At 40.5% G+C, this 24,230-nt stretch overlaps 1 protein-coding gene across 1 annotated transcript in view; it reads right to left on the bottom strand.

Moving 5' to 3' along the window:
- LOC124805530 (lipase 3-like) overlaps positions 1–17,144 on the bottom strand; it is a 55,791-nt gene extending 38,647 nt beyond the window's left edge. Inside the window, exon 1 of the mRNA XM_047266099.1 lies at positions 17,121–17,144. Within this exon, the coding sequence (XP_047122055.1) occupies positions 17,121–17,144 (24 nt within the window). The remainder of the gene's footprint in view (positions 1–17,120) is intronic.
- Positions 17,145–24,230: the final 7,086 nt, after the last annotated feature.

The following is a 24,230-nucleotide window of genomic DNA, read 5'->3' on the forward strand; positions in this document are numbered from 1 at the left end:
TTACTGAATTGGAAGCTTTAGCTATCGTTTGGGCATTTAACAAATTCCATTTCTTTCTTTCTGGTAAGCAGAGGGTATAATTACATTAATCCTCAGGGGGGTGTACACTTACTTTGTGTACCATGTGTCTTGCAACCACAAGGAGCCCTAGCTAATATGGTATTTGCTTATACAACTTTACACATCGGTACCATATTTCTGTAGCAGATAAATTACACAGCTATCTGATCATTTAACTGAGAGAGACAAACATTTATTTTACTACATCAGTGACAGATGCTTACGTAATTACACCGTTGGATAACTTCACACTTACGAAATTATATTTTGTCTGTGCTTTGTGAACTGTTCATATTTTTTCAGAACCATTGTGATATTATGAGAGCTTTGAATGATATATTTGGTATGGGATCACGGTTTTTAAATTACGCTTGAGGTAGATGACACTATTGAAATGAGCAGAGAATTTTTTTTAGGTTTTGAAATTATTGCAGGAAGCTACGACGTTTTTGAGATTTGGCAGAATTTTTATGATGTTATTATTACGATGACAATGTGTATTATGCTGTTGAGGTATGTTTATGATCCATAAGCTGATGCTATATGAGGAATTAGATTATGCTACGTATTTATTATGATGAAATATTGATGAAGTGTCGGCGAATATGTATATGTATAATAAGGTAAGGAATAATGAGTAGTGGTTAGGGACTCTCATTTGTGGAAAAGGATGTTGGAAACCATGAATCGTACTTTAAGAATTATGAAATGTGTGTACATGTGTGAATGTATTACAATACTGTCGAAAATTTTTTGGACACTGTTATATTTATAGGATTTTATTTTCTACACATTTGTAATGCAAATTCTCAACCTGTGAAAATATTTTTATATGAGACTGTCACTGTAGTGGAAACTGCTGTCGTAAATATTTCAGTAAGAAAGGTAAGTGACCTTGACGTAATGCGTTTTGGGCGCCCAGCTGAGAGATAGTCGCCTGACAAAAGAAAGCCATTTGGTGGAGAAAAAAAAAAAAAGAGGCCATTATCCTCGCTATTGACATTTCTTTGTCGAAAGCATCACAAATATGACACGCTCAAACTTGAAAACATATGATTACACTGTGGAGCTCTTAATTTATGATATTTACTAAAATACCTAATGAAATGAGGAGAAACATTTTACGTCTATTGTCTTTGTAGTTTAGAGATTGCTCATTTTGTTTAATATCTAGTTTCTAGCTGCACTGCAGCATTTGTTAAAATAAAATTTTATAGATGTACTAATATAAATATTTTATGCCTACAGATCCAGTAAATAATAACTTTATAATCTACTTCAAAAAAACGAGGGAGCACAAAAAGACACTTCCCTTCACAGGAATTGCACACATAATTTTTGTCAGTGACTGGGTAACTTATTTAGTAGTGTAAGTTAAGGTGATGCATCACCCTAGTGTTAAGATGTGACATAGGTATTAAACATGACCATTTTTACTGTAATATTTTTTCTGCTTGAGCTTTGTCATGTTTAGATATAAGTTATTCCATTTGCTGCTGCTGTTTGCCAGGCATAATGTTACTGAATTTGACTCTGTTAAGCTAGTTTTGCTACGGATTTATTTTTCTTGTTTGCTGTGCATTGCCTTATATTAGTTGTAATATTGCATTTGCTTTGCTAATTTATGCTGCTTGCTTTGCCGATTTGCATTTTTTATCATTGCTGTTTGTGTTAATTGTTTTGCGCTGCTGCATTACCTCATCCCTTAGTTTAACATCTGAGCTCAGTAGATTTAAGTTAGCTTAACATGGGGTAGGCTATATAAGAAAACGAGTTGTGATGAATGGAAAGAAATGCATTTAGAAGCTGTAAGAAAATGGTTTGGCCAAAAAAGTATTTAAAAGAGGATATTAACAAAAAAGTAGGGTTTAGGGACAACAGCTTTAGGTAGGATTTTCTTGGAAATAAATGATGAGGTAAGATAATTGAAAATAAATAATGAGGTAATAAATATGTGAACATATAAATACGGAAAGCATGCTTGGATAGGATTTTTTTGGTGGAAACAAATGTTGAAATAAGACGAAAGATCTATGGAATGAAGTTTTGGGTTGGACTGCAGTACCAAATGTTATACGGAAAACAAACCCTGTCCTGTATTTTTGTGTTATTACACTATGTGAATTTGTGTTTTTCCTGTCTGTATGTGTTTAGCTAATAAGATTTATGTTGTAGAATTTTTTTGATAATATGTTATTTACCTTGTAAAGATGCTTAGACATTATTTATTCTGTTTTGTTTTAATGCTCATGTGTGAAATTAATGCTTCGAAAAGTATTCTCATTATGTTATATATTCACTTATGTCATAATTCCTGTAACACTGATGTATCTGTTTATTTCTATTCTTTTGTAAAGCCTGTACTACTACAAATTTATCTGTATTGTTATGTTCTTTAATAATGTATTTTGTATCTTTGTTATTGTATTCTCATGTTATAAAATTGTAATTGACACCAGTTCATCAAATTTCTGATGGTCATAGTATATGCAAAATATGTGAGAAGTTGGGACTGTTTGGACTTGTGTTAATAATTCAGCAAGGGACTGATTAACAGCATTGCTGGTTCTAAGGACAATTCCAAAAACTTTGTGAGTGCGCAAGTGGTGGTTTATGGACTTGCCATATTGTCTGCAAGACTTCTAAGGACAATTCCAGAAACTTTGTGAGTGCACAAGTGGTGGTTTATGGACTTGCTATATTGTCCACAAGACTCGTCGATGGTGATTATGCACCTGCACAGTCGCAGCAGATGGCTGCTGGCCATCTCTGCAAGGACTACAGTGGGTCTACACCTTTGATAACTCACCAGTACCATCGTTTTTACAAGGACTGCAGTGGGTCTGCACCTCTGGTGGCCCACCGATACCATACTATCTACCAGGACTACAGTGGGTCTGCTCTGTGATGACCTACCTACCAATATTCTTCAAAACTTCGACTGACTGCTGTGGGTTTGCTCTGTTGTGGCCAATTACCTGTCTGCATGTCAAGAGTCAGCACTGTCTTTCCGTTGGAAGGACAACACTACTTCTTCAAGACTGCATTGAAATCCACTACTTGCGTGTGCATTGTCTTTTACTGCTCAGACTTCGAGAAAAAAAAAACAACTGCAATTTTACTGTGATGAACGATCAGGACTGTCTTCATGGACTGTGAGAAAATTTTAGCTTTTGACCAACACTGTATCAATAAGTGTGTGCATTTGATTTCTTTGTTATTGTAATTGTGAAAAAATTTTAACAAATATGTATTGGCCACTGTCCAAAACAATTTGTAAAATTTTTTGTGGGGAGCATGGGGGCTATGTAAGTAGGCTGCTTAGGTTTTTATATTGGTAACGCCACGTAGCTCTCTGTATGAAAATCACTGGCTGTGCTGTGTGCAGTCTGTGGCTGGTTTGCATTGTTGTCTGCCATTGTAGTGTTGGGCAGCTGGATGTTAACAGCGCGTAGCGTTGCGCAGTTGGAGGTGAGCCGCCAGCAGTGGTGGATGTGGGGAGAGAAATGGCGGCGTTTTGAGAGCTGATGATCTGGACGTGTGTCCATCAGAGACAGTACATTTGTAAGACTGGATGTCATGAACTGCTATATATATTATGACTTTTGAACCATATTAAGGAAAATACATTGTTTTTTCTCCATCACAATCTTTCATTTGCTAACTATGCCTATCAGTAGTTAGTGCCTTCAGTACTTTCAATCTTTCATTTAGCTGCAGTAGTGGCGCTCGCTGTATTGCAGTAGCTTGAGTAACGAAGATTTTTGTGAGGTAAGTGGTTTGTGAAAGGTATAGTTTAACGTTAGTCAGGGCCATTCTTTTGTAGGGATTATTGAAAGTCAGATTGCGTTGCGCTAAAAATATTGTGTGTCAGTTTAAGCACAGTCATGTATAATTTTTCTAAGGGGACGTTTCAACACAAGTAAAAAAATTTACAAATGTGTGTGAAAACTAATGGCACGTAACTGCTAAGGTCATCAGTCTCTAAGCTTATGCACTACTTAACCTAAATTACCGTAAGGACAAACACACACACCCATGCCCGAGGGAGGACTCGAACCTCCGCCGGAACCAGCCGCACAGTCCATGACTGCAGCGCCTAGACCGCTCGGCTAATCCCGCGCGGCTGCACAAGTAATCTGGTGTATAGCGGAGTAGCCAGGGGGTTGCTGGGGATGCGATACGCATCGAGATACCAGCTCCGTGGGAGTCACAGAATTTCTTAGGCTATGTGGTACGAGTTACAAAAATATTTTATATTGTTTTTTTCGTCGTTTCATTCTTGAGAGTCACAGGAGTACGCCGGCATTGAGAGAGCTTATGGACTGGGCCTGACTCTTTTGCACGCTGCCGGCCTGAGTGGCCGAGCGGTTCTAGGCGCTACAATGTGGAACCACGTGACCGCTACTGTCGCAGGTTCTAATCCTGCCTCGGACATGGATGTGTGTGATGTCATTAGGTTAGCTAGGTTTAAGCAGTTCTGAGTTCTAGGGGACTGATGACCTAAGAAGTTAGGTCCCATGGTGTTCAGAGCCATTTGAACCATTTTTGCACGCAAACGCTCACTGCATCGCTAAAATATTGCTAAGTAGGAGTTATTATTCGACACTACTTGAGACAATGATGTCAATTAGGTCAGTTTCACATTTCTTTGGACATGGGACGCCGTTAACATAGCTTGTTCGTTTCTGAAGTGTTTATGATTTCGCTGGGCTGTGAAGATTTTCCTGTTGTTATTATTTTGTTGTAAACAGATATTTAAAATTGTAAAATAAAGAAAATCGATCCTCTCTTAGCGAAGATACTGGATTGTAAAAAATTGAGACTATGGATGGGGAAAACATCTGGTTTAGTGTGTCGTGGATTCACAAAAGGTGTTTTTCCGCAAAATATGTAGCCGGTTATATTTATCGATGTAATTACAAGGTTTCAAGAAATCGATACACATAATAAAACCATAGTATGTACATCAAATGGTTTTGCTGTTACAAAGCCCAGATTACAACCTCAGAAACGGAACATTCCACGATTGTAAAAAAAATTATTTGACAGTTACGATCAGATTACGGTAAATGGTACCCTTTCAGAAACTCCACTCTTAATATTTCTACAAGCTATAAAAGATGCAAAAGAAGAGTCTTATGGTCGTATACTTTTAAGATTATTGCAGCTCATGGTTAAATATGAATTTTCCGAATGTGTTCCCATTCTTATTCTGGCAATGAGATTTCTCTTTACTTTGTATGTTTCGGTAGCGTATTAAGAGAGGAATTATTCAAAACTAAGACGAATTTAGAATTATTTAAGGTCCGCTATGAGCCAAGCACAACTTTCGAGTTAGTCAGGTTTGTCAAAAGAATATAGTGTTGCCAAATATCTCGAGTTAGATGAAGCATTACAAAATTTTTCAGCAGAAGAAGTTGCTGAGGAAACTATTTTAAGCTACATGTTAAAGTCAATTATGAATAAGAACGTCTTTGGTCATTAGTACTTTATTATTAATATAATGTGGCGTCTGTTCTTTCGGACATGCCCAAAGTAACATATGATTACTGCGATGACGGCCAAAGACCCCTTTTCAGTGGGGATGCACACAAAGCTCGAACTCTTACGGAAATCGGCGAGAAGTCTCGAGTAATGATGCTAATGAGCAGTGGCACTACACGAGTAGCGTGCGTCATAAGCTGAGAGTGGGCGTGTTAGGGCACTCTGTGCAGGTGTGGTGACTGCTGTGTCCGGATCGTGTAGGTGTCAGTGAATCTGCCTAGTAAGCAGAAGACCTGGGTGCGAATCCTGGTCTAGGATAAACTTTCAACTTGCCCCATTAATATAAATCAATGCCCACTGGCAGCTTATGTTTTTAACCTCTTTGTCACTTTTCATTATCAGTTACACTGTGTTATTTATAAAAATGCGTTTTACTTGTTTGTTTCCACTCGTAAAAACAGTTTACAAAACGGTTAACATTATACTCGTATATTGCACATTTACCCATTTTTATCAAGAAATTCGTTCCCAAAAAAATTTTATTTGCAGTTTTTGTGGGTGAGAAGGGGTAGGAAGAGTGGAGGAATGACAAGTTAAAACTCCGGACCAAGTGACAAACTGCCTAGTGCTGTTGTAGCAAAATTGTTCAAATGGCTCTGAGCAGTATGGGACTTAACATCTGAGGTCATCAGTCCCCTAGAACTTAGAACTACTTAAACCTAACCAACGTAAGGACCGTAGCGGTTGCGCGGTTCCAGATTGAAGCGCCTAGAACCGCTCGGCCACACCGGCCGGCGCTGTTGTAGCACCTTGACTGAAAATTGTATGAGAAGAGCCCTGATTGCAGTCATCAGGACAACCAGCAAGCGACAAAATTGCGTGTTACATTGACAATAAATGTACTGACAGGATCGCATCAGACAGAAAAGAAAAACCTGTTGGCAGATACGTCGATTTATCAGTGATATTTTGCCATTCTTCGAGAATTGCATTTCAGGACAGATATTTACTCACTGAAAAAAAGAAATGGACAAAGCAATTTGTCCATTTCTTTTTTTCAGTGAGTCATAGGGAGCAAAGACAAAAGGAGACATGGTCTGTGACTGCCAGACTGAGAGCTCATCACTTTTACTCCGTGCCAGACACGCTTTAGGACCATACCTCTCTCTCTCTTTCTCTCTCTCTTCCTTCGAGACAAGAGGAAGATCATTCTCTGATTTGAAATATGCATGTACGGGGGTAAGTCAATTATTATCGGAAATTTAATTTAATTTTATTTTATTGTGGTAGTACTGGCGTTTTACGTTGATCACGCATGCTTTTTGTTTTTATTGTTGTATCTTCGCAATTTTCAGGCTGCTAGGTTAGTTTCGTTATCGTTGCCGTGCTATTAATCGAGGCTGCTCCGCTATCTATTTGCGCCAAAGAAGAGCAACGTTCAGTGATCCGTTTTTTGTGGTCGGAAGGGGTATCAGGGGCCGAAATTCCTCGAAGACTTTATGTACAATACGGGAACAGTGTTTTGCCACATCGGAGTGTCTACGTATGGAGTGAAAAATTCCGAAATGGTCGCACAAGTGTTATGCACGATGAAGGACCCGGACGACCGTTTACCGTCACAAGTAAAGAAGCCATTGAGCGTTCACGTGAAATGATTTTCTTAGACAGACGATTAACTATCGACGAAGTGGTACATTGTCTACAAACTAGTCATGGTCCTGTGTACGAAATAATGCGCCTGGGTTTCATGAAGTTTGTGCAAGGTGGGTCCCAAAACAACTCACACAGTTGCATAAACAATCGTTCTTGGACACCTGCAAAAAACATTGGATCACTATGGTAACGAAGGGGACAACTTCGTAGAGAGGATCATTACTGGTGACGAACCATGGATCCATCATTACGAGCCGGAGAGTAAATGGCAGAGTATAGATTGGGAGTCACACCAGGCGACTTATGGCGACTTACGGCGACCACGGGGCCCCGAGCTGAGTCCTGGCATTGCTTCCACTTACTTGTGCCAGGCTCCTCACTTTTATCTTTCCTATCTGGCCACCCTCGGCCAGCTCTTGTTCTTTTCCGACCCTGATGCTGTTAGGTTTCGAGGGCTAGGGGTCTTTCATTTTCCAACCTATACTTCTCATGCAGCGTCTGACCCGGAGCGGCCGGCTGCAAAAGGCGTCTGTATCCCATGTTAGGGGCGGCCTCCAGAACTGCGGAAGGCAACGGAATACCACCGCAGATCATCTTCCCTGCATAATGCAGTCTCCATTTTATGCACAAAAAATGGCTTCCTCTCATGTTAAATCAGTGTCCGGAGGTAAAATAGTCCCCCGTTCGGATCTCCAGGGGTGGGGTAGGGGGTGGGGGGGGGGACAACTTGAAAGGAGGCAAAAAATCAAAACGACAATTGGTACCTGGAATGTCAGAACTCTGCTACAAGCAGGAAAACTAGAAAACCTTAAAAGAGAGATGGGAAAGAATCACATGGACCTCGTAGGAGTTGCTGAGGTAAGATGGAATGGACATGGAGAGTTGCTGTCAGATGAATATGTATTCTACTACTCAGAAGGAGAAGTAAAAGGAATTAATGGAGTAGGTATGATTATGACAAAGGAATTGGCTAAATGTGTGGAATATGTAGACTATGCAAATGACCGGGTTATTGGTGTAAGGCTGTAAGGAGCACAAAAAGATTTACTAACTGTCCAGGTGTATATGCTAACTTCAGAACATGATGACCAAATTGTAGAGGAAACGTACAATGTAATAGAGACAATAATGGACGAAAAATTAAAAAAAATGCTGCAAAATAGTAATGGGAGACTGGAACGCCATTGTGGGAGAAGGGAAAGAGGGAAACATAGTAGGCAGTCATGGTCTTGGAAAGAGAAATGACAGAGGTGAATGGTTAATTGACTTGTGCAGGGAAAGGCAGCTGATAGCGGCAAACACATGGTTCAAGAACCACAAGAGGAGGATCTACACTTGGAAATCACCAGGGGATATATACAGAAACCAAATCGATTTTATACTGGTAGAAGAAAGATACAGGAATGGAATAAATAAGGTGCACACATTACCAGGTGCAGATATTAATAGTGACCACAACTTACTTATGGCAGAAATAGAAATAAGAATGAAAAAACTGAAGAAGGCGACCATGGTGAAGAAGTTGGATTTAGAGAAGATAAGATCCAACAAAGAACAAATTACAGAAATGCTGTCTCGGGAGTTTCTAAACACATTACGAGACAAAGAAGCACCTGATAATGCCAACGAGTACTGGAATATGCTGAAAGAAGGAATCATTAAAGCAGGACAGCAAAATATAGGATATGTAAAAGGGAAAAGGTCAAAAAAACCATGGGTCACACAAGAAATGATTTCCAAGATAGAGGAGAGAAGAAAATTGAAAAACAAGAACACTGAAGATGCAAGAAAGATATACCGAAGGATAAATAATTAACTGCGAAGAGAAACAGAGGCAGGCTAGGAAAAAATGGCTAAAAGAGGAATGTGATGAAAATGAAGAACTGGACAGGAAGGGAAGATACGACTTACTATACAACAGAGTAAAGACTGTGACATGGGAACAAAACAGAGCAGGAAGTGCTACTACGGAAATTTTGAGTAAAGACGAAGAGGTAGTGTACAAAGGTCGTGACGATGTCCCCCAGAGATGGGAAGAATATATAAAAGAGCTATATGACACAAATAGCAAACCAGAAACTCTGGAACTTGAATCACACAACAGTGTAAGTGATGACGAGAAAGGACCGACCATCATAATGGAAGAAGTAAAGTCTGCCATAGCTGCAATGAATACTGGCAAAGCGGTAGGTACAGATACAATACCGGGAGAAATACTAAAATGCTTGAACCACGATGCAATAAGAGAAATATTGAGGTTATGTAATAACATATATGACAGTGGTGAATGGCCTGACGACTGTCTGACAAAAGTAATGACTCCATTACCGAAAAAACAAGGAACCAAGGAATGCAGTGAGCACAGGACAATCAGCCGCATTTCACATGCAGCCAAAGTGATGTTAAGAATAATTAATAAAAGACTTGAAAAAGTAATGGAGGAGAATCTTGGCGAGGAGCAGTTTGGCTTTAGACGGAATACGGGCACCAGAGATGCAATAGGGCTCCTACGAATCTTGGGAGAAAGGTTTATTGAAAAAGGAAGAGACCTATATATGTGCTTCATCGATCTAGAAAAGGCATTTGACAGTGTGGTTTGGGACAAGCTGGCGACTGTAATGAGGGAAAAGAGAATGGACTGGAAAACCAGAAGACTTATAAACTCATTATATCTTAATCAAAAAGTTTCAGTTAAAGTGAGAGGAGAAAGTACAGACTGGATCAGCCTAGGAAAAGGAGTAAGACAAGGATGCTGTTTATCACCTACTCTTTTCAACCTCTACTTGGAAAATATGATTGACCAATGCTCATTAGATGACAAAGGAGTAGATATTGGAGGAAGAAGAGTAGGGTGTTTGAGATTTGCTGATGACATGGTCCTTCTAGCCACAGGGGAAAAATAAATACAGAATTTGGTGGACACCATTGCAACTAACGGAAAAAAATATGGAATGAAAATTAACACAAATAAAACAAAAGTATTGGCACTAGGAGGAAATAAGGAAATAAAAATTATGCTGAATGGAGAAATACTAGAACAGGTGCAAAACTTTAAGTATCTTGGAAGCAGGATAGACACCGTCTGGAAGTGCACCACAGAAATTAAAACAAGGATAGCAATGGCAAAAGAGGCGTTTTATAAGAAAAGGAGAATTATCTGCAGCGGTCTGGACAGAGAACTCAGAAAGAGACACATAACATGTCTTTTATGGAGTGTTCTTCTATATGGCGCTGAAACGTGGACTATGAGGAAAAAAGACAGAGAAAGGCTGGAGGTTTTTGAGATCTCGACATGGCAGAAGATGGAAAGAATAAGTTGGATGGACAGAGTACGAAATGAAGAGGTACTGAGAACAGTGGGAGAGAAAAGACAGTTACTAGATGTAATAAAGAGAAGAAAAAGACATTGGATTGGGCATATATTAAGAAAGAATGACGGACTGATAAAAACAATTTTAGAAGGTTTTGTAGAAGGGAAAAGGAAGCGAGGAAGGAAGAGATTCGAGATACTTGATGACATGATGGACGGTACAACATACAGCAGCCTTAAGAAGGAAGTAATGGATATCCAAATTCGCCGTGCAAGAAGAAGTTCAAGACCCAACCGTCCTCAGGAAAACTGATGCTTACGGTTTTTTAGGACGCATAAGGTCCAGTACTGGAACATTATGGGGAAAGGGGCACAGCAATAAACAGTGTACGTTACAGTTAGATGCTTACTGCCAGGCTAAAGCCTGCAATTCGAAGCAAACACCGAGGATTGCTGTCAAAAGGTGTTGTGTTGTTGCACGACAATGCCCGTTCGCATGCTCCTGCCCACACTGCTGAAACTCTCCAGAAACTCAAATTTGAAGTACTGGATCTTCCTCCACATAGTCCCGATCTTGCCCCTTCTGAGTATCACTTGTTTAGTCCACTGAAACAGGCATTAAGGGGCCTTCGATTTGCCTTGGACGAAGTTACAAAAAAAGCTGGCCGGCCGGAGTGGCCGAGCGGTTCTAGGCGCTACTGTCTGGAACCGCGCGACCGCTACGATCGCAGGGTCGAATCCTGCTTCGGGCAGAGATGTGTGTGATGTCCCTAGGTTAGTTAGGTTTAAGTGGTTCTGATGACCACAGCAGTTAAGTCGCATAGTTCTCAGAGCCATTTGAACCATTTTTTGAGAAAAGCGGTGCATTCCTAGCATGCAGCTAAACCGAAACCTTCTTTTATGAGGGCATCAGGAAGCTTGTACGATGATAGACCAAGTTCGTTGAAACGCAAGGAGACTATGTCGAAAATTGATGTTCTTGTAAGTTTCCTATTTGATTACAATAAAATTTTATAACTAATTTGCGGATAATAATTGACTTACCCTCGTATGTAGTATATAAAGGGTAAAGGTCGGTAGCAGAATTCCTTAAAAGTTCTCGACTGATCGTTTCAAATTTCTGTACGATCCCCTAACGAACTTTTTGACGGCCATACGCTACATATATATATTTTTTTAATTTACACAATATATAGGAGAAACGTTGTTACCAAACAGCTCTAAAAGTAATTGACCGATTGACTTCAAAGTTCTTGGCCGATTTATTTCAAAAGAAGTACTGAAGAAAATTAGTGAAAAATTAAATTACTGACAGCAGGTATACATCGTGGTGACCTGATTATAATTGTTGTCGCGCCGGCCTTTGTGGCCGAGCGGTTCTAGGCGCTTCAGTCTGGAACGGCGCGACCGCTATGGTTAGTTAGATTTAAGTAGTTCTGAGTTCTAGGGGACTGATGACCTCCAATGTGGAGTCCCATAGTGCTCAGAGCCATTTGAACCACTGCTGTCGCGAGAGTAAATTACAGCGGCAATACAATAGTACCATCAAGTGTCACTAGATCGCGGGACGAGTGAAAGCTCGAGCATTTGACGGAAACATCATTACAAACTCTTATTTATTGATTAGTTGTCGTTGTTAGATATGCAACAGAACAAGGCTGGCCGTCATGAAACTACTGAAGAAAGTAACAGAGGCCATCATCGTCACGAGGTATGCCACAGATTAGGTAGTTTCCATTCCTCGCCATTCCGTTGATACCCAGTCATTAAAGTATGCCCTTTGATTTAAAGCGATTGCCGTTTCCCATGCGACTTGCATTCGCTGCGAGTATCAACAAGACAGATATTAAACATGCTGGGCACTGCATCTAATGCTATCATATTTCCGTTCCATGAATGCCGCTATAGTACTTGACGCCCTTGACGAAGCTAATACTGAATTGTAGATCATATTCCTGAGGTGCTTTGTAGCGATCGCTGTTGTTGCCATATTTGTTATTTTCATTAGCGCGCTGAGAATGCCCCCAAAGCGCTGTCTACAGGGGACTCTCGCTGAGGCCGGCCGCCGCCTGACAGCGGTGACGTAGGCAGTAAAGCTTCAGAGTTGCGCAGTCGTCAGCACCGACGCTTGCTACGGCAACTATGAGACCTTTGATCCGCTGCAATCAGCGCCTACCCGAACAACGACGTGCAGCGTGGCACGAAAAGCTGTCTGGCCCATCACCGTCTGCATTTGTCTCCTGCTGTGCTGTTTCCGTACACCGTTCATCTAGGTAATCAGTTTAGTTCGTGTCTTTCCATTTTCAATGTCGCTCTTCTACAATTAGAGCTGACTTTGTTCTCGTCATCGAAGAAAGACTAGAACAAAAATGTCAGTTTCTTTCGGAGCTGATACGTCATTACAGTACTGCCACATATTTTACAGATAAACTAAACTGAACCAATCGACAACATTCTTTACTTATTCTGCATCTGAGGTCATCAGTCCTCTAGAACTTAGAGCTTCTTAAACCTAACTAACCTAAGGACAGCACACACATCCATGCCCGAGGCAGGATTCGAACCTGCTACAGTAGCGGTCGCGCGGTTTCAGACTGAAGCGCCTAGAACCGCTCGGCCACTACAGCCGGCGCTAGTTAATCGCTTAAACGTAACTGACCAGGGCATGTGCGAAATCTATGAGGAACATTCAATAACTAAAGAGTCACACTGATGTAGAAATGAAACAGTTCGTAGGAGGAGTTTCGTACTTCCATTACTTTCGGTTGGCATCACTGGGATGAACTGAGAATAGCTGAGGTGTAAAAATGTTTTGTTTATAACATCAGTATTGGATTTAACGATAGCATGTCCCCTTGCACATCAATTGAACAACGTTTAGTGATCCGGTTTCTGTTTTCTCAAAGTGAAAAAAACTCTCTCCCCACAGATTTCCTTAAAATACTTCACCAAGTTACCGACAATTAAAAATTTAATATAAATAATATTACGTTCGATTTATTTCAGACGTACGAGCTAGTTAATAGCGTAAAACGTAACTCATCAGGGCATGTGCGAAATGAAGAACTACTACGAGGAACATTCAATAGCCGGCCGGAGTGACCGAGCGGTTCTAGGCGCTGCAGTCTGGAACCGCGCGACCGCTACGGTCGCAGGTTCGAATCCTGCCTCGGGTATGGATGTGTGTGATGTCCTTAGGTTAATTAGGTTTACGTAGTTCTGTTCTAGGGGACTGATGACCTCACAAGTTAAGTCCCATAGGCCTCAGAGCCATTTGAACCATTTTTTTTGAACATTCAATAATTAAAGAGTCAAACTGATGTAGAAATGAAACCGTTTGTAGGAGTTATTTCGTATTTCCATTACTTTAGGTTGGCATCACTGGGATGAGCTGACAGTAGCTGACGTATAAAAATGTTTTGTTTATAACCTAAAGTATTGGATTTTACGATAGCGTGTGCACTCGAAGTTTGCACATCAGTTGAACAACGTTTAGTGATCTAGTTTTTGCTTCCTGAAGATAAAAAAACAGACTAAAATCTTTTCTCGAATGACTTTACAGTGTGGTGGAAACTGTATGAACATACTGGCAGGACAATTGAAACGTCAACTCCTTCGCTTGATTACATTATTCGTAAAATTATCAGTAACAAGTTCAAATTTATCAAAACACGTGCAAGGTGGCTACAGGAAGAGTTAACGCAATAACACAAAGAAACAAACTCTTAAGTGTTTACACACTCGAAAGAGCGATATGAAACGAAACATGACGCTTTTTCTAAACAACAGTTTAACGTGTCATGAAACTTGAGTGCACCGTTTTGAATCAGAGTGCAAAAGACAAAGCATGTGTACACCAGCTTACCTGTCCGAAAGAATTTCAGAACGTAAACAACAGCGGGAGAAGTGACGTTGACTGACTTTCGGGATGCCTTAGGAGTCGTTTTTTGTAGTTTTTGGGAGACTGGCGTATGCTAAAAAGTGCCTGCTACTCACACATGCCACTGGGCAAAGTGAGGCCAGCAATGAGGGAAAAACATAGCGGATCTCGACAATGCTCGACATATGCAGCCCAACAGATCCAAGAAACCAATGAAACAATGGGTTGGGACGTACTACGTCATCCTCCCTACAGTCGTGAGTGATTTGGCTCCCTCGCATTTTCATTTGTTTCGTCCACTAAAGGAGGCACTGCGTGGAAAAAAGTTCAACAAGAACGAAGACGTCCAAATTTGTGGGATAGTGGCTCAAACAAGGAAAAAGAGGCTACTTTGCCATCAGGTATAAAAAAAGCTAGGTCATCGTTTGGACAAGTGTATTGATATTGGTGAGGATTATGTTGAGAAGCAGTAAAAGTCTCATTTCGAAAACAACAGCTTTTTTCTGCATCAGTTTGTCTCCTTAATTGTTGAATATCCCTCGTATAAAGTACAGACAAGTACATAGATCTGCAGAAAACGTCTGTCAGAGGAAGGAACAATTTATTTCCAGTTATACCATATTCAGGATTAATTAACTTGGAGCTATGAAAACCTTCCAGGAATGTGAGAGAAGGGGTAGAAGCTGCACAGAAACATTACTATATGTAAAACTCTATTGTTGTGATCTTCAATCCGAAGACTGGTTTGATGCAGATGTCTACCTTATTCTATCCTGTGCAAACCTCTTCATCTCTGAATAACAATTCCACTTACACCCATTTCAACCTGCTTACTGTATTCATCCCCTGGCCTCTCTCTACGGTTTCAACCCCCACCCTCTCGGCCATTACCAAAGTGACATTCCCTAGATGCCTCAGAATTTGCCACAACAACCGATCCCTTCCTTTGGTTAAGTTGTGCCATAATTTCCTTTCGCCATGATTCGGTTCGATACCTCCTCTCTCGTAACGCGATCTACCCAACCAATCTTCAGAATTCTTCTGTAGCACCACATTCAGAAAGCTTCAAAAGGCTATGTAAAACATTATTTGAAGAAATAAAGAAAACCAGCTGGTTTTATAGCTTTATTTACGCCAAGACGGATTCAGGCTATTATCCAGCTTCATTTCCCGTAATACGTATTTCATGTATTGGTCAATGAAACATTATTATCATCTGCATTTTGAGCCCTGTATTGCTTTTGGTTCTGCTGTTTGGATTTCCTTTTAGATGAAAGTAAAAGTTGAATACTTTGTTGTGTTTAAACATTTTTGACAGCGATTGCGAACAATTACTAAGTATTTAATGAAACGTATAACACGCAGCTTTCTGTGTATTCTTTAATGTCACTACCCGTCTGGGCTATTAACAATCACCACAGTATAAAAGTTCAAATATAATTATGTATTACGTCATGTTATACTATCCTGTAGAATTCTGGAACATGTTTTATGCTCGCTTATTATGACATTTCGGGAGACCGAAAATCTCCTCTGTAGGAAACAACTTGGACAGCGAAAACACGAACGTGTCGAACTCAGTTCGCTCTGTCCGTCCACGAGACACAGAAAGCAGTAGACACAGGTGCCAAAATTGATGCCATGTCTCTTGACTTTCGGAAGGCGTTCGGCACAATTTCCCACTGCCACCTAATGAACAAAATACGAGTGCACGGAATGCCAGCCAACTGTGTAATTGGACCGAAGAGTTTCTAGCAAACAATACCCTGAAGAGAGGCATTCTACACCAATGTGTGGTTTACTGTTAAAGTACAGAGAGTGTACTTCCTTCTACGTATATCTCGCTAAAAGTCCGTGAATGTAAAATGAGAAATTCGAGCTCTCACCGAGTGCCAGCAGCAGTCTTTCTTCACGCGAAACATTCCCCACCGGAAAAGGGAAAGGGAAAGAGACAGTGATGCACGATGTACCCTCTGCCACACACCATAAGGTGGTTTGTGGAGTAGAGATGTAGACGTAGATCAGAATGGCAGTTTTATTACTACAGTTGCATAAGAAGGACAAACTAGTATCCGCGAGGTGGTGTGTCAGGGTGAAGTCCAATATGACCATTACTCTGTGATGATGGTTCTTAATAGAAACGGTAGTGATAACAAGCGGCATATATAGAGCTGCGTGTCACATATTTCATAAAATAGTTACGAGCTGCTGCTTAGACTTCAAGAACAAAACAAAAAGTATTTGTGGTGTGCATATCGAGGCCGAAAAGGGAGCCACATATTACAGAAAAAAACGCAGCTATAGCATTTAAAATACAGCTGATAAAAACGCTATACTGACGAAGTTATAAATATATTATGCCACTCGAAGATGGGAGAGAGCCCAAAAACTTGTTTGGTATAAATAAAAGTATTATAATTGTGGCTGGTTTCCGTATTTCTTCGAGTAATTCAGTTCACACCCAAGGAAATCAACCATCTTTAACGTGGATAAACATATGTAAAACTAGTTGAAGACGTTTGTAGATCTGGGAGCCGAACCCGACTCCCTTCGTGCTGCCAACAGAGAGTTGTCGAACTGTACCTCCCAGAGAGACCGAAACATTTGCTCTAATACTGGTTCCTCTCTCTCCATACCATCCAACCGGCAACAAAAGATTTAACATGCTACAGATTTGAACGGTGTGAATGCTCCTCTAAAAAGTAAGCATCCATCATATTAATAACATACCTGAGTTGTTGTTAAGTCCTTCATGGTACTCCTCCGAAGACTGATGTGATGCACCTCTCCACGATAGTTTATCCTATCTTCACACCTACTGCACCCTACATCAGTCTGAACCTTCGTCTTCTTGTACAAGTTTTACCCTGCCCCTCCCTCCACACTCAAACACATACACACTTATCGAACGAGGTGCCAGAGTGATGAGACACTGTATTCGCGTTCGGGAATGGAGCCATTCAAATTTATATTTTCAGTGATTTCCCCAAATCGCTCGAGGACACGATTATGATTCTTATGAAAAGGACTCGACCGAATTCCTTCCACGTCCTTCTCTAAGTTTTTTTATTCATCAAAAACAGTAACAAAAATGTCTAGCTTATAATGAAATGACGTAAATAAGGTGACAGATAATTGCACTCACAAATTACAACATTCACAGAATGAGGAATGACATTCAGTCTTTAGCAGTAGCACACCTGTAGCATCCTCACTGTCGCCTTCAACTGGTGGCTGTTCAGCATGCACAATTTCTTCTTCTGTAGCCTGAGGTTCCTCATCATCATTTCCCAGACCCAGATTAATCATTCAGTAAATCCCTGATGTGTGTTTCTTGCAGGGTAAATTACGTGGACAGAAGAGAAGACCCGAACAGCGACGTCGCAAAGTCCTTCACTGCTTTGTTACTTTTTGTCAGTTTCAGCCTTCTAAACGTATCATTAGGGAGTTCAAGGTCTTCCTTTACGACAGACACTAGATGTTTGCCGTTATACTCTTGTATCTGCTGTACTATTGATTTATTTTTCATGTGTGACTTGCAGGTGAGGTTAGGGTCGGGAACGTGACACAATCCATCCCCTCTCCCCGAAGAATCTACGTGTTCCTAACCTATACCCATTCTGTTGAAGACAATTTGGAGCATTTTATCATTTTTCTAATTGTGATTCTGATACTTAAGTATTTTCTCGAATTCATTTTCCACATAGGCCTACATCTTGTATTCAATATGTTTATCGCTCCCAGCATTGTTAAAATGTGACTTGTATATCTGCCCATTCACCGAATCACTGCGTTATTTTGCCTGAGGGTAGTAACTTTCTTCTGGTCTGAAGAAAATGTTAGTCGGTACATTGTTTGTTGAAGTTCTAGATATCAGAGCAATTTTCTCCCTAGTCCACATCCAGCTGATAATCCGATCTCCACACGTGTACCGATGAGGCACACTATCAACGAGGTTTTATTTGCTGCAGAGGTTTGTGTCACTTAAACCGATGACAAAGAGACGCTCATTAGTGCTGATGATGTTGTTGACTACCTTGTACCATGTTGTTGTCACGTCAGACGAAAGAACATCACTACTGATGTTTTTCCACACCACATTCCATGCTATTCCAGCATATTTAATTCCTATGTTATTATTCCTTTCATATTTCCGTCTTTCTGCTAAAATCGCTTTTGCTGTAACGTTTTTGGAGTTTAAAAGCTTTTTGCTGAGATAGCTTATCTCAAGATAAAACTCCTTAATGCGTTTTAGTTAAAAACTTATTTTTTGTATATTTATCGACGGCTCTACACTTTCTGGCCTGACAATGTCGTATAGTTTTCCTGTAATGCACCCCGGATCGTTACACATTATACTCTATGTTCGTTTGACATACAATGCCATTGCTTTAGAGTTTATGTCGGTTAGTCCCATTCCTCAAAAAAATGGTTCAAATGGCTCTGAGCACTATGGGAACTTAGAATTACTTAAACCTAACAAACCTAATAACATCACACCCATCCATGCCCAAGGCAGGATTCGAACCTGCGACCGTAGTGGTCACGCGCTTTCAGACTGAAGCGCCTAGAACCGCTCGGCTACACCGGCCGTCCCATTCCTCCATTAGTTGGATCCAACACTGCTGTCTTCACCGTCACTAGAAACAATTCCCCTTTCCACATAAACTTTGACAAGGTGGACTGATCGTCTTCGCCACCAATGATGGGATGGGGAGAACCTGTGCTATGTAGTAGGCCTTGGATAAAATATACGCGTTGATAAACAGTATTCTCTGGAACTGGTCTATGCTACGTTGACAGTTTTCAATCAAAGCTCCCTTGATTTTTCTTACCACCTCCCACCAATTTATTGCTATCATTTTTAAAAGGGAAATTGCAAATGCTATTCCAAGAGCCTTGTGTTCATCAACATGGTTCGCCCACTCAATACACAAGTTAGCAAGCCGCTTTCTTTCTTTTGCTTGTGCCTTTTTTCCCGCAATGGCGCAGGGTCGGCATGGTTAATCGGATTTGGCAAGGTTAATTTAAGGGGTGGCCGGATGCCCTTCTTTCCGCAACCCTGTACACCCCAGGACAGTAGTAGTGTGCCCCAACTGTCTGCGTTTAGTGTAATCCATGGAATAGTACGAATGTGTTCAGATGTCTGCGAGCCGTGTAACTGAGGCGGAACGTGGGGACCAGTCCGGTATTCACCTAGTGGGATGTGGGAAACCGCCTTAAAACCACATCCAGCCTGGCCAGCACACCGGCCTCCGTCGTTAAGCCGCCAGGCGGATTCGATCCGGGACCGGCGCGCCTACCCGAGTCCAGGAAGCAGCGCATTAGCGCTCTCGGCTAACCTGGCGGGTAGCAAGCCGCTTTATGTTTATAAATTTACTTTTGTTTTCATTTACCCTCGCACCTGATGCGGAACAATATTTTGCAGTTACCATCTCTAGTTGTGTCGCATGTGCTTGGTCTCTGTTCCTTGGTCTTTGTTCCATGATTGGTAATGCCTGTCAGCCTTTGCTGTAGCTGTTTCAGGAAAGGTTCCAGCGATATAACTAACATGGGCATGGATAAGGTGCTTCCTTGGGTAACATCCCTTTTTATTTCAATTTGTTTAGTCAGTTGACAGTTAAACATATTTATTTTATATTTCATTGCAAACCGGCGTTCTGTTTTCTAGTCCATCATCAGAGAACTTAAGACTAAACAGGCTATCCACACAACATCAGAAACAACTTCTGTCGAACAAAGAGATTTTTTTTTCCAAAGAGACGAGGCAGTTTTACAACAATATGTACAGGAAACAATTCCAAAGCTTCAGTTTTATTTGGTTTCAAAATAAGAAACATTCTGTATGATGTATTGCATGTTTTATCTTTAATGTTTAAATCCTTGAACCCAATCTCGTATATGTATTGTGCTAAACAATTAATACACATATTATTTATGGTCTCTTAACGATACGCAAACTGATAAACTATCATTAAGCACATTAGTATTGAACAGATACAAAGAAGTTAAGAATAAATAAGTCTTATATTCAAAAATTTAAATAGTAAGAATATTAGGATACAACAATACACCAAGTAAGTACTGAGACAGATACTATGTTATATGGAAAAAATTATTGGTGAAAGCTATGAACAGATAAAAAGAGGAGTGTCAGAAGGGAAGAAAGAGTCAATGCAGTGTGGGAAATGGGGAACAGCTACACTATTTATATGAGGTACATTATCTCACGGTGAGAAAAAATTGTTAATTGCTTCTGCTGCTTTAGCAAGGTTGATTATTAGGACACTAAAGATTAAGGATTAAGTCACGATTCTGTGATTGGTGTCTGTCAATAGCCAGAATCTTAAGCAATACTTTCATTCCGTCTTTTTTGCTCTGAGGAGAACATTACATTTAATATCACAAGTACGAAATTTTTTCAGAGCATGCTCAGTAAATGTGGAATCTTCCTTTTTTTATACCCCAATTCTCTTGAGGTTCGGTCAGTACAGGAGTGTACAGCCCTACCTGATTGACGTTCAGTCAGTAGAAGAGATTATAGCCCTACCTGATTGACGTACATATAATTTCTCACAAAAATTGCTAGGAATCCTGTAAATTCCACTCTGTTCTAGAGATGGAATCTCAACTTTACTGTAGAGCAGAATGTGTGGAACAGTATTCCTAGCGTAGAAAGCTGGTGTACATTTCCTGGATGTTAAATTGCTCGAAAGTATCTGTGACGTTCTACCTACATATGACACAAGAGACCATTTGCTGTCAGTGTGATTTAGTGCCTTCTGAGGAGGCTACAGAAATGCTGTTACCCTTTCTCTTCTTTCAACGAAGTATTTTGTCAATTACTGCATCCAATTCCTTTTGTTTATTTTCATTCACTTTCAAACTCTGATTTGGTCTGTGATGTAGATAGGAATTAATGAACCATGAAGGGAATGGTAGCAGGAGTCTAGGAATTCACTGGTAATACTACTGTGTCTGCGTGCTCAAGGTTGTTTACAACAAAATATAAAATAAATGATGTGGAACATTAATACTGTATTCCATTATATTAATTTTTTTGAGATCGGTGAAATTTTCCCGTGCGAGAAACAGCTTCAAATTTTGTCACGTTATATTTAGAAAACTATCAGAGTCACTGAAATACTTCCTTTAGCACACAACTAAACTAACTCACTCGGCAATGGATCTTAGCTAAGACACGTATCGCATTGCGTTTGATATGAATAAGTCTTCGGAAGATATCTTTTTTTGTTGCAGTTTCCTCAATTTTTAGTTCATAACTAGTGCAATGCTTTACGATTCCATATACTACAAAAACAACTAAAAGTTACGAAATTCGTCTGGGGTACAAATCCATAGTGCATCTTCCCTATGCCTTCTCGTTTGGCTTTTTTCTGTTGCACATAGTAAGGAACCTGAAAGTACGCGCAATAGGAGTATTCGGCAGCCACAAAGATTTTTGTAGCGGTAGTAGCAACACGATGGTGCTGACAACAGTTCAGCCAGCTACCTGCCTGTGACCAAATCGGAGTACAGCCGCCAGGCACCCCAACATTTGCCACCAGCTCTTAGCACGATCCACCCTACTTGTAACCATTGTCAATTTACAGTTTGTATCGAGCAGCCATATGATTCCTTATACTTGGCTTTTGCAAAAGTGGACCCTGGAAAAGTAAATTTTATCTGTGACAGGGGATGTGGCAACTATGTAATCTGCTACACATGCACCAGTAAACCTCCACAATATATTTCAGTCTAGTTCTTCACGTCTCACAGAACAACTACGTTAGCTTTCGTAGTAAGCAGTGAATTTGACAATATCTGGCAGGTTTACGCTTGAGATATTGGAACAGAAAGTAATGATACACTGACGTGATAAAAGTCATGGTGTTCCTCCTAATATCGTATCGGACTTTCTTCTGCGCGGCGTAGTGCAGCAACTCGACTTGGCATGGACCCAACAAGTCGTTGGAAGTTCCCTCTATAGCTGTCCATAATTGCGAAAGTGTTGCTGGTGCAGGAGTTTGTGCACGAACTGACCTCTCGTTTAAGTTCCATAAACGTTCGATGGATGGTATTCATGTCGTGCGATATGTGTGGCCAAACCATTCTCTCGACGTGTCCAGAATGTGCTTCAAACCATTTGAGAACAATTGTGGCCCAGTGACATGTCGCATTGTCATCCATAAAAATTCCAGAGATGGTCTTCAAGGAGTGGAACATAACCATTCCCAGTCAATGTTCGGTAGAGTTTGACAAGGGGACCAAATCCATTAAATGTAAACACAGCCTACACAAGTGCCTGCACAGTGCCTTCTTGACAATTTGGATTCACGGCTTCGTGGGGTCTACGCCACACCCGAGTCCTATCATCAGCTCTTACAACCGGGAATCGGGACTCATCAGACCATGCCACTGTTTACGAGTAGTCTAGTGTCCAACCGACATGATCACCAGCCCAGGAGAGGCGCTCCAGGAGAAGTCGTGCTTTTAGCCGTCTACTGCGATAGCCCACTAACGCCAAATTTCGCCCCACTGTCCTAACGGATATGTTCGTTGTACGTCCCACATTGATTTCTGCGTTTATTTAACGCAGTGCTGATAATCTATTGGCACTGACAACTCCACGCAAACGCCTCTGCTCTCGGTCACGACAACACGACGTGGCGCGATAGTAATGTGTAAAACGAATTTCAGCTTTCGCTGATAGTTTCTCTGAAACAATTGCCTGCATTTATTGTTCACTCAAATTGGCAACTCATTAAATATCCATAATAGTCCCCAGTTGCGTTTGAGTAGAGTAAGTGTTAACAATGGAGATAAAACTGAATTAATAATCACTATGTTTAATATTAATATTAAGCAGCGTTAAAACCCGTTTTGCTTCTGACAATCTGACCGTGAAATTTATAAATCGAAGCAAGACTTATACGAAGTAACAAATACATGTCAATATGAAACTCACAATACTGTGAAAGGAAAACTATCCGAAAGGTTTTGTGCACAGGATGGCCACAAAGGCTGTTACTCTCATTACTAACCAACATAAACCCGCAAAATTGTATAAATAACACGAAGAACACTTATTTAGAGGAGTTTTCTTTAGATAAGAACCATTTTAGCGCTGCTTGTGAGTGGCAATGCACCATTAACAATGGAGATCTAGGAGACAGGGACCTCCGAATCGCAACTGAGATGAACACTGCTGATTTCAGGTCTTCTTCGATCTGGTTAAGCAGATTCAAGGAATCATGCAGTACTGGAAGTGGCAGAACAACGAAGTTTACTTCAAGTAAAAGTGTGGAGGAGATTCATACCTGATGTGAAGACAAAGATTGCTGTTATCCTCACACTGCTGTGTCTAACGCTGATTAGTCAGGTTTCTTGAAACCGAGGTGAAAAAAGACAGAGTCTGTTGTGCAAGCGGTTACATTCATACATAACAATGACACTGATAAATATTAATGGATTACCGTTTCCGCAGCTTTATATCTGTCTTCAGGGACATCAAGGCATAGTAGGATCAAAAATGGGAAAGGAACCTTTTAGTGTAAAAAACGTTACAATCAACGTTTCAAAATTTGGAAAAATAGGAAAGATTAATTTTTAACATTTCATTCAAAACGGTTTTTTACCAACTGCAGAAATTAATTCGTTGGCTTTACTGCATTCTTGGTCTGGACATATCGATACCTATGTCTTTAGGTTGATGTTGAAAAGACCGTTCATGTAATTCGGTTTTCACCTAGAACGACCAGTTTGACTCTAGATCAAGAATCTTTTCGATTGTGGAAAGTATTTTTAAGGGAACTGTCTGACAATATAATTTCCGATAGC

The sequence above is a fragment of the Schistocerca piceifrons genome, chromosome 7 (assembly GCF_021461385.2).
Source record: "Schistocerca piceifrons isolate TAMUIC-IGC-003096 chromosome 7, iqSchPice1.1, whole genome shotgun sequence".
Classification (NCBI taxonomy): domain Eukaryota; kingdom Metazoa; phylum Arthropoda; class Insecta; order Orthoptera; family Acrididae; genus Schistocerca; species Schistocerca piceifrons.